Source organism: Ursus arctos, chromosome X (genome assembly GCF_023065955.2).
Source record: "Ursus arctos isolate Adak ecotype North America chromosome X, UrsArc2.0, whole genome shotgun sequence".
In the NCBI taxonomy this organism is placed as follows: domain Eukaryota; kingdom Metazoa; phylum Chordata; class Mammalia; order Carnivora; family Ursidae; genus Ursus; species Ursus arctos.
Window position 1 is genome coordinate 70,310,942 of NC_079873.1, and position 11,598 is coordinate 70,322,539.

The following is an 11,598-nucleotide window of genomic DNA, read 5'->3' on the forward strand; positions in this document are numbered from 1 at the left end:
AGCAGAAAATATCTGGTGGTCTAGAGGTATGAAGTGGGGAACAGTGATTCTGCCTGCAGATATCAGAAGATAAAGTGAATGGGGAAGGAGCCGCCATAAGCACTGGTGCCAGGAAGTTGAAATATGAAGGGGGGGGTAAACAGAAGGGGGAATGGACCATGAGAGACTGTGGACTCTGGGAAACAAACTGAGGGCTTCAGAGGGGCAGTGGGTGGGTGACTGGGATAGGCCGGTGAGGGGTATTAAGGAGGGCACACATTGCATGGTGCACTGGGTGTTATACGCAAATAATGAATCATGGAACATTACATCAAAAACTAAGGATATACTGTATGGTGACTAACATAACAAAATAAAAATTATTATTAAAAAAAAAGGAAGTTGAAATAACACAGGAATGCAAAAGCATCCTGCTCTGGGGACCGGGCACAGACTCGGTAGAGGGGTAAGCAAGGTGTCATAAATAGACTTCAGAGTAACAATTATGAAGTTGATATCTAAGCTTGAGAAAAATATTAACAACAATATAAATCTCTAAGCCAGAAATGAGATCTAATCAGGACAAATTTAAAAATATTATGAATGAAATATGGTCTAAGCTGGATACACTGACTGCCAGGGTAAAGGAGGCAAAACGAATTAGTGAGCTAGAAGATAAGATGATAGAAAAGAATAAAAAAAAGAAGGAAACTGAGGAGGCATGGGAAAAACAGATTAAAGCCCAAGGGATCAGACTGAGAGAGATTAATGACATGATGAAACATTCCAATGTCAGAATTATTGGGATCCCTGAGGGGGTAGAGAGAGAGAAAGGTTTAGAGTATATATTTGAGCAAATTGTAGCTGAGAACTTCCCTAATCTGGGGAAGGAAACAACCATTTGTGTCCAAGAGGCAGAGAGGACCCTTCCCAAGATCAATGAGAACAGACCAATGCCCCAACATATAATTGTACAATTCACAAATCTTAGATCCAAGGAAACAATCTTGAAAGTGTCTGGGGGAAGATATTTTTTATGTGCAGAGGGAGAAACATCACAATAATCTCAGACCTGTCCACAGAGACCTGGCAAGCAAGAAAAAGCTGGCAAGACATATTGAGGGCACTAAATGAGAAGAATATTCAGACGAGGATACTTTATCCAGGAAAGCTGTCATTCAGAATGGATGGAGAGATAAAGAGCTTCCAGGACCAGCAGAAACTGAAAGAATATGTGACCACCAAGCCATACCTACAAGAAATATTAAGGGGGGTTCTATAAAAGAAGGAAGACCCAAAGAGTTACATAGACCAGAAATTTACAGAGATAATCTATAGAAACAAGGGCTTCACAGGCAACATGTTGGCAATAAAATCATATCTTTCAATAATCACTCTCAATGTCAATGGCCTAAATGCTCCCATGAAATAGCACAGGGTTTCAGATTGGATAAAAAGACATAACACATCCATATACTATCTACAAGAGACTTGTCGTGAACCTAAACATGCATCCAGACCAAAAGTGAGGGGATGGAGAACAATTTTTCATGCCAACGGACAGCAAAAAAACCTGGGGTAGCAATTCTCATATCAGTCAAATTAGATTTAAAGCTAAAGACTGTAGTAAGAGATACAGAAGAACACTATATCAGTCTTAAAGGGTCTATACAACAAGAAGATCTAACAATTGTAAACATCAGTGCTCCCAACACAGGAGCAGCCAACTACATAAGCCAACTGTTAACCAAAATAAAGAAGCTTCTTGATAATAATACTTTAATAATAGGAGACCTCAACACTCCACTCTCAGTAATAGACAGATCATCTAAGCAGAAGATCAACAAAGAAACAAGAGTTTTGAATGACACATTGGACCAAATGGACTTTCTAGATATATACAGAACATTCCACCCTAAAAAGGCAGAATACTCATTCTTCTCAAATGCACATTGAACTTTCTCCAGAATAGACCACATACTGGGTCACAAATCAGGTGCCAACCAACATTAAAAGATTGAGATTATGCCCTGCATATTCTCAGACCACAATGCTTTGAAACTGGAACTCAATCACAAGAAAAAATTTGGAAGGAATTCAAACACTTGGAAGCTAAAGACCAGACTGCTTAAGAATGTTTGGGTCAACCAGGAAATTAGAGAAGAACATAAACAATTCATGGAAACAGATGAGAATGAAAACACATCAGTTCAAAACTTATGGGATACTGAAAAGGCAGTCCTAAGAGGGAAATACATAGGCATCCAAGCCTCACTCAAAAAAAAAAAAAATCCCAGATACACAAGTTAACTTTACACCTTAAAGAATGGGAGAAAGAAAAACAAATAAAGCCTAAGCCAAGCAACAGAAGAGAAATAATTAAGATTAGAGCAGAGATCAATGAATTAGAAACCAGAAATACAATAGAACAGATCAACAAAACTAGAAGCTGGTTCTTTGAAAGAATTAATAAGATCGATAAACCACTGGCCAGAGTTATCCAAAAGAAAAGAGAATGGACCCAAATTAATAAAACTATAAATGAAAGGGGAGAGATCATTACTAACACCAAAGAAATAGAAACAATTATTATAAATTATCATCAACAACTATATGCCAATAAATGAAGCAACCTGGAAGAAATAGATGCCTTCCTGGAAACCTATAAACTACCAAGACTGAAATAGGAAGAAATTGACAATCTAAATAGGCCAATAACCAGTAACGAGATTGAAGCAGTGATCAAAAACCTCCCAAAAAAACAAGAGTCCAGGGCCTGATGGATTCCCAGGAGAATTCTACCAAACATTCAAAGAAGAAATAATACTTATTCTACTGAAGCTGTTTCAAAAAAACAGAAACAGAGGGAAAACTTCCAAACTCATTCTATGAGGCCAGCATTACCTTTCTTCCCCAAACCAGGCAAAGACCCTGTCAAAAAGGAGAATTAAAGACTGATATCCCTGATGAATATGGATGCCAAAATTCTCACCAAGATACTAGCTAATAGGATCCAACAGTCCCTTAAAAGGATTATCCATCATGACCAGGTGGGATTTATTCCTGGGATGCAAGGGTGGCTCAACATTTGCAAATCAATTAATGTGATAGAACACAATAATAAGAGACAAAAACCATATGATCCTCTCAATTGATGAAGAAAAATATTTAACAAAATATAGCATCCTTTCCTGATTAAAACTCTTCAGAGTATAGGGATAGATAGAACATTCCTCAAATTCATAAAAACCATCTATGAAAAAACCACAGTGAATATCATTCTCATTGGGGAAAAACTGAGAACATTTCCCTTAAGATCAGGAACATGAAAAGGATGCCCACTCTTACCACTATTGTTCAACATATACTAGAAGTCCTAGCAACTGGTTGTTACCAGACAACAAAAAGAAATAAAAGTATTCAAATTAGTAAAGAAGTCAAACTCTCGCTCTTCACAGATGACATGATACTTTATGTGGAAAACCCAAAAGACTCCACCCCCAAATTACTAGAACTCATACAGCAATTAAGTAATGTGGCAGGATACAAAAGCAATGCTCAGAAATCAGTTGCTTTTCTATACACTAACAATGTAACTGTAGAAAGAGAAATTAGGGAATCAATTCCATTTACAATAGCACTAAAAACCGTAAGATACCTTTTCGAATAAACCTAACCAAAGAGGTAAAGGATCTATACTCTAGAAAGTACAAAGCACTAATGAAGGAAATTAAAGAAGACACAAAAAGATGGAAAAGCATTCCATGCCCATGGATTGGAAGAATAAACATTGTTAGAATGTCTATGCTGCCCAGAGCAATCTATACTTTCAAAGCCATCCTGATCAAAATACTGATGGCATTTTTCAAAGACCTGGAACAAATAATCCTAAAATTTGTATGGAACCAGAAAACACCCTGAATCACCAAGGAAATGTTGAAAAAGAAAAATAAATCTGGGGGCATCACATTGCCTGAATTCAAGTTGTATTACAAAGCTGTGATCACCAAGACAGTATAGTATTGGTGCAAAAACAGACGCATAGATCAGTGGAACAGAATAGAGAGCCCAGATATGGACCCTCAACTCTGTGGTCAACTAATCTTAAACAAAACAGGAAAAAATATCCAATGGACAAAAGGCAGTCTGTTCAATAAATGGTGCTGGGAAAATTGGACAGTTATACGCAGAAGAATGAAACTGGACCATTCTCTTACACCATACACAAAGATGAACTCTAAATGGGTGAAAGACCTCATTGTGAGACAGGAATCCATCAAAATCATAGAGGAGAACATAGGAAGTAATCTCTTCACCATTGGCCATAGCAGCTTCTTTCAAATACATCTCCAAAGGCAAGGGAAACAAAAGAGAAAATGAATTTTTGGGACTTCATTAAGACAAAAAGATTCTGCACAGCAACGGAAACAGTCAACAAAACAAAGAGGCAACCCACAGAATGGGAGAAGATATTTGCAAATGGCACTACAAAGGGCTGGTAACCAACATCTATAAAGAACTTCTCAAACTCAACACCCAAAAAACAAATAATCAAGCCAAAAAATAGGCAGAAGACATGAACAGACACTTCTCCAAAGGAGACATATGAATGGCTAACAGACTCATGGAAAAAGTGTTCAACATCATTAGCCATCAGAGAAGTTCAAATCAAAATGGCACGGAGATACCACATTACACTAGTTAGAACGGCAAAAATTAACAAAGCAGGAAACAACAAATGTTGGAGAGAATGTGGAGAAAGGGGAACCCTCTTACACTGTTGGTGAGAATGCAAGTTGGTACAGCCACTTTGGAAAACAGTATGGAGGTTCCTAAAAAGTTAAAAATAGAGCTACCCTACGACCCAGCAATTACATTACTGGGTATTTACCCCAAAGATTCAGATGTAGTGAAAAGAAGGGGCACATGCACCCCAATATTCATAGCAGCAATATCCACAATAGCCAAACTGTGGAAGGAGCCAAGATACCCTTCAATAGACAAGTGGATAAGGAAAATGTGGTCCATATATACAATGGAATATTACTCAGCCATCAGAAAGGTGAACACTCATCCTTTGCATCGATATGGATAGAACTCGAGGGGATTATGCTAAGTGAAATAAGTCAAGCTGAGAAAGACAGTTATCATATGGTTTCACTCATATGTGGAACATTAGTAATAGCATGGAGGACATTAGGAGAAGGAAGGGAAAATGAAGGGAGGGGGAAACAGAGTGGGTGACAAACCATGACAGACTTGGACTCTGGGAAACAGACTGAGGGTTTCAGGGGGGAGGGGGTGGGGGATGGGTTGGCCCAATGATGGGTATTAAGGAGGGCACATATTGCAATGAGCACTTGGCTATTATATGCAATCAATGAACCATTGAACACTATATCAAAAACTAATGATGTACTGTATGGTGACTAGCATATCATAAAAAAACAACCTTTTTGTTTTGATGAAGTTCCAATAGTTTATTCTTTGCTTTTGTTTCCCTTGCTACAAGGGAAATATGCAGAAAAAACTCACTATGGCATTTATCATAGCAGCTCCTGCCTGAGTTCTCCTCTAGGATTTTTATGGTTTCAGGTCTCAAATTTAGGTCTCCAATCCATTTTTAATTTATTTTTTTGTATGGTGTAAGAAAGTGCTCCAGTTTCATTCTTTTGCATGTGGCTGTCCGGTTTTCACAATACCATTTGCTGAGGAGACATTCTTTATCCCCACTGGATATTCTTTCCAGCTATATATATATAAAAAAATTAACCATTTAATTGTAAGTTCATTTCTGTTTTTTCTATTCTGTTCTATTTCACTAGGTGTGTATGTTTGTGCCAGTATCATACTGTTTTGATGCCTACAGCTTTGTGATATAACTTGGAGTCAAGAATTGTGATACCTCCATCTTTGCTTTTCTTTTTCAATTATGCTTTGGCTATTTGGGATCTTTTGTGGTTCTATATATACTTTAGGATTGTTTGTTCCAGCTCTATGAAAAATGTTGGTGGTATTTTGAAAAGGACTGCCATAAATGTGTAGACCGCTTTGGGTAGTTTAGACATTCTGTCATTAGTTCTTCTTGAAGTCCATGAGCATGGAATGTCTTTCCATTTCTTTGTGTTATCTTCAATTTCTTTTAGAAGTGTTTAATTTTTTTCAAGTCTTTCACCTCCTTGGTTAGATTTATTCCTAGGTATCTTATTGTTTTTGATATATTTGTAAAGGGATTTGATTCCTTAATTTCTCTTTGTACTGCTTCATTATTGGTATATAGAAACACAACAGATTTCTTTATGTTGATTTTGTATCCAGTGACTTTATTGAATTTGTTTATCACTTCTAGCAGTTTTTTGGTGGAGTCTTCAGGATTTCTAAATAGAGTATCATGTCATCTACAAAGAGTGAAATTTTTACTTCTTTCTTGCCAATTCGCTTGCCTTTTCTTTTTGTTGTCTTACTGTTGTGGCTAGGACTTCCAGTAGCAGTGGTGACTATGAACATCCCTGTCTTCTTCCTGACCATAGAGGAAGAGCTTTCAGTTCTTCTCCAATGAGGATGATATTAGCTGTGTGTTTTTCATATGGCCTTTATTATGTTTAGGTATGTATCCTGTAAACCTACTTTTTCGAGGGTTTTTGTCATGAATGGATATAGTACTGTGTCAAATGTTTTTTTCTGCATCTGTTGAAATGACCATATGGTTCTTATCCTTTCTTTTATTAATATGGTGCATCACTTTGATTGATTTGCAAATATTGAACCACCCTTGCAACCCAGAAATAACTCCACCTTGATTGTGGTGAATGATTTTTTATTTAATGTCATGTTGAATTTGGTTTGCTAGTATTTTACTGAAAGTTTTACATCCATGTTATCAAGGATATTAGCTTATAGTTCTCGTTTTTGGTGGAGTCTTTATCTGGTTTTGGTATTGGGGTAATGCTGGCCTCATTCAATGAATTTGGAAGTTTTCCTTCCTTTCTATTTTTTGGAATAATTTGAGAAGAATAGATATTAACTCTTCTTTAAATGTTTGAAAAAAATTTGCCTGTGAAACCATCTGGCCCTGCACTTTGGTTTGTGAGACTTTTTATTATTCATTAACTTTCTTTGCAGTTCATTGGTCTGTCCAAGTTTTCTACTCCTTTCTGTTTCAGTTTTGGTAGTATATATGTTTCAAAGAAATTATCCATTTCTTCCAGGTTGCCCCATTTGTTGACATAATTTTTCATAACATTCTCTTATAATTGTTTGTATTTCTGTGGTGATGGTTGTTATTTCTCCTCTCTCATTTGTAATTTTATTTATTTGGGTAGTTTCTCATTTCTTTTTGATAAGTATTGCTATAGATTTATCAATTTTTTAAATGTTTTCAAAGAGCCAGCTCCTGGTTTTGTTGATCTGTTTTATTGTTTTTTTTTCCAGTATCTATATCACTAATTTCTGATCTGATCTTTATTATTTCCTTCCTTCTGGTGGCTTTAGACTTCATTTGCTGTTCTTTTTCTAGCTCCTTTAGGTGTAAGGTTAGGTGGTTTATTTGAGATTTTTCTTGTTTCTTGAGGTAGGCCTGTATTGCTATATATTTCCCTCTTAGGACTGTTTTTGCTGCATCCCAAAGGTTTTGGGCCTTTGTGTTTTTGTTTTCATTTGTTTCCACGTGTTTCTTTATTTCTTCTTTGATTTACTGGTTGACCCACTCATTGTTTAGTAGCATGTTGTTTAACCTCCATGTATTTGTGGTGCTTCCAATTTTTTTCTTGTTGTTGACTTCCAGTTTCATAACACTGTGGTCAGAAAAAGTACATAGTATGAATTCAATTTTTTGTAATTGTTAAAGATTGATTTGTGACCTACTATGATATCTATTCTGGATAATGCCCCATGTGGACTTGAAAGTAATGTGTATCCTGCTGTTTTAAAATGAAATGTTCTGAATATATCTGTCAAGTCCAAATGGTTCAGTTTGCCATTCAAAGCCATTGTTCATTGATTGATTGATTGATTCATATTTGGATCTGCTGTTTTTAGTTTTTATTCAAATTCCAGTTAACATACAGTGTAATATTGCTTCAGGTGTACAGTATAACGATTCAACATTTCCATACAAAACCCAGTGCTCATCACAAGTGCACTCCTTAATCTTCACCATCTATTTAACCCATTCCTCCACTGACCTCCCTCTAGTAACCATCAGTTTGTTCTCTAAAATTAAGCGTCTGTTTTGTGGTTTGCTTCTCTCTCTCTCTCTCTCATTTCCCTTTGCTTTTTTCCTTTCCTGATTAGATGATTTGTTCATTGACGCAAGTGGCATGTTAAAGTCCCCTACTATCATTGTATTATAATCAATTAGTTTGTTTATGTTTGTTACTAGCCGTTTATATATTTGGGTGTTCCCATATTGGGTGCATAAATATTTACAATTGTTATATCTTCTTGTTGGATTGTCCCCTTTATTATCATATAGTGTCTTTTATTTCTTGTACAGTCTTTGTTTTAAAGTCTAGTTTGTATGACATAAGTTTGTATGGCATAAGTGTTGCTAATCTGGCTTTCTTTTGACACACATTTGTGTGATCAATGTTACACCATCCTTTCCCTTTCAATCTTCAGGTGTCTTTAGTTCTAAAATAAGTCTCTTGTAGGCAGCATATAGATGGGTCTTGGTTTTTATCCATTCTGACACTCTGCGTCTTTTGATTGGAATGTTTAGTCAATTTTCATTCAAATTAATTATTGATAGATATGTATTTATTGTCATTTTATTACTTGTTTTGTCATTTTTAGGGGGGATTTTCTCTCCTTTCTTGTGTTTTTCAATTTTGGTCTCTCCTTTGCACTCAAAGAGTCCCCTTTAATATTTGTTGCAGGACTGGTGTAGTGGTCATGAACTCCTTTATTTTTTGTTTGTCTCAGAAACTCTTTCTCCTATTCTGAATGATAGGCTTGCTGGATAGAGTGTTCTTGGCTGCAGATATTTCCCATTTAGCATGTTGAATATATCACACTACTCCATTCCGGCTTGTCCAGTTTCTGTTGAGAAATCTACAGCAAGCCACGTAAGTTTTTCCTAGCAAGTTAAGGACTTCTTTTGTCTTGCTACTTTAAAGGTTTTTTTTTTTCATTATAACTGTATATATTTTTAGATTATTTATTTATTTATTTATTTGAGAGAGAGAGAGAGAGAGAGAGCATGATAGTGAGCCCAAGTGGAAGGGAGGGGCAGAGGGAGAAGGAGAAGCAGACGCCCCACTGAACAGGGAGCTTGCAATGCAGGGCTCAATCCCAGGACCCTGGGATCATTACTTGAGCTGAAGGCAGTTGCTTAACTGACTGAGCCATCCAGGCACTCCCATTATAACTATATTTTGCAAATTTAATTACAATATGTCTTGGTGTTGGCCTACTTTAATTGATTTTGATGGGAGTTCTTTATGCCTCCTGGATCTAGATGTCTCTTTCCTTCCCCAGATTAGGAAAGTTTTCAGCTACTATTTATTAAAACACATTTTCTGCCCCCTTTCTTTCTTCTTCTTCTTCTAGGATTTTCATAATATGAATGCTGTTATGTTTGATGGAGTCACTGAGTTCTGTAAGACAATACTTGTGTTCAAGAATTCTTTCCCTCTTTTGTTCAGCTTCATTAGTCTCCATTATTTCATCTTCTAGGTCATTAATTCATTCCTCTGCTTCATCTAGCCTACTGTTCATTGCATCAAGCATGTTTCCAATTTTGTTTATTGCACACTTCATCTCTGATTGATTCTTATTTTAACTTTTTTTTTATCTCTGTGGTAATGTTCTCCCTGATGTTTTCCTTCTTTCTTTCTTTCTTTCTTTCTTTCTTTCTTTCTTTCTTTCTTTCTCTCTCTCAAGCCCAGTGAATATCCTTATGACTATTCCTTTATTCTCCATCAGGCATATTACTTATATCTATTTCACTTAGATCTCCAGCTGTGACCTCATCTTCTTCTTTCATATGGAATAAATTTCTCCATCTTGGAATTTTGTCTAAGTCTCTCCCTTCTTTTCTGTGTTTGAAAAGCCAGCTATGTCTCTTGCTCCTGAAAATAATGGCCTTATGAAGAAGAGGTCATGCATTTCCCAGGGTCTTATGCTTCAAGAAGTGTCTTTGGTGTGTACTGTATTCACTCTGCTATTGTGTTTTGGCTGTTCTGTCCTTTAGTCCAGCCATCAGCAAAGGGTCTCCTTGCCTGCTGTAGGCCATGTTTGGTCCCTGGCCTTAATGTGGTGAGTTTTAATTAGGTGTACTCTGGTTGGCCTGTGAAATGAGACCTGACACCACTTCCACTAGAAGGAGGCCCCAAAGAACCCTCTGGTTAGAAGACGTGATGTGGGCATGGGTTTTTGCTGATCTTCTAGGGGAGGGGCCCACTGTACTGGGACTGAGGCAAGCTTGACTGAGGAGGTATGTCCCATTAGAGCTCCTGGGGGTGGGGTTTGGTGTAAGCAAGTTATGCAGCCAGTGTTGGTGCTGTGCTGCTTCCTGCAGGAGGCTCCATGCTTGTGCTGAGGGGTGGGGTGAGAAATAGGGCCAGCTAGCTCTTTTGTTCACAAAGAGCCATCTCTGTGAAAGCTGACTCAGTGATATGCTCCTGAGAAGAGCAAATAATCTCCCCCTGTGGGCCCCAGGCATTCTTCAGATTGATGTTTCCACACAGTCTGCCCGATGGTTGTTTCCCTGCCTTCTTCCTAGGAATAGCAAAGTGCCCTCTGGGTTCTATGCTATCCAAACTCATTGACCTTTAAAACTCTAGGCTTTAAGCTCCACAGGTTGCAGTAACTCAAGAAATTTAGCTACTCTCATTTTCCAAGTGAATTGCTTTGGGAAAACATTCACTTTGTGCATTCTCCTTTGTGCTCCTCTCTCACACTTCTCCTTTGTGTTCCTCTCTCTCTCATCCTTCTCTGAAACCATGGCTCCCTCTGCTCTGCAGCACCTGTGATCTGTTTCTCCCTTAACACATGAGTTCATTCTTCCTACATTCTTGGATGTGACCTCTTCTCTTCCTTTAGTTGTGGAATTTGTTCTGTCAGCCTTCAGGTTGATTTCTGGGCTATGTAGGATGATTTGATAGTTAACTAGTTTTGTTCATGGGATGAGATGAGACTAGGGACTGCATACTTTACCATCATCTTTGAAACCCTCTTTAAATCTAATTCTTTTCTATGGCTGAATAATATTTTGAATAATTCTTTTTTTCTGTCTTTTGTTCAGTTTGATTATTTTCCATTATTCTGGCTTCTAAGTCATTCATTTGTTCCTCTGCTTCCTCAATTCTGCCATTCTTTCTATCAACCATGTTTCTCATTTCATTTATTGAGCTCTTCATCTATGCTATTAAGGGTCTCACTCATGTCCTTCACTCTTCTCAAGTCTACTTAGTATCCTTGTGATTATTGCTGTAAATTGTCTATCAGTTACACTACTTATATCTGTTTTGTTTTCATCTCTGGCCTTGACCTTTTCGTGATATTTCATTTGGGATAAAATTCTTTTTCTCTTCATTTTGTCTGACTCTGTGTCTGTTTCTGTGTTAAATCATCTGTATCTTCTGCCCTGGAAAGTAGTAACTTTTTGAAGAAGAGAAC

The 11,598-nt window shown here is 37.2% G+C and overlaps 1 protein-coding gene across 1 annotated transcript in view; it reads left to right on the forward strand.

Annotated features, from left to right (window-relative positions):
• The window catches only part of KLHL4 (kelch like family member 4), a 161,446-nt gene extending 159,176 nt beyond the window's left edge, over positions 1 to 2,270 (forward strand). Inside the window, exon 11 of the mRNA XM_057313000.1 lies at positions 2,098 to 2,270. Within this exon, the coding sequence (XP_057168983.1) occupies positions 2,098 to 2,224 (127 nt within the window). The 3' untranslated portion in view covers positions 2,225 to 2,270. The remainder of the gene's footprint in view (positions 1 to 2,097) is intronic.
• The last annotated feature ends 9,328 nt before the right edge of the window (positions 2,271 to 11,598 follow it).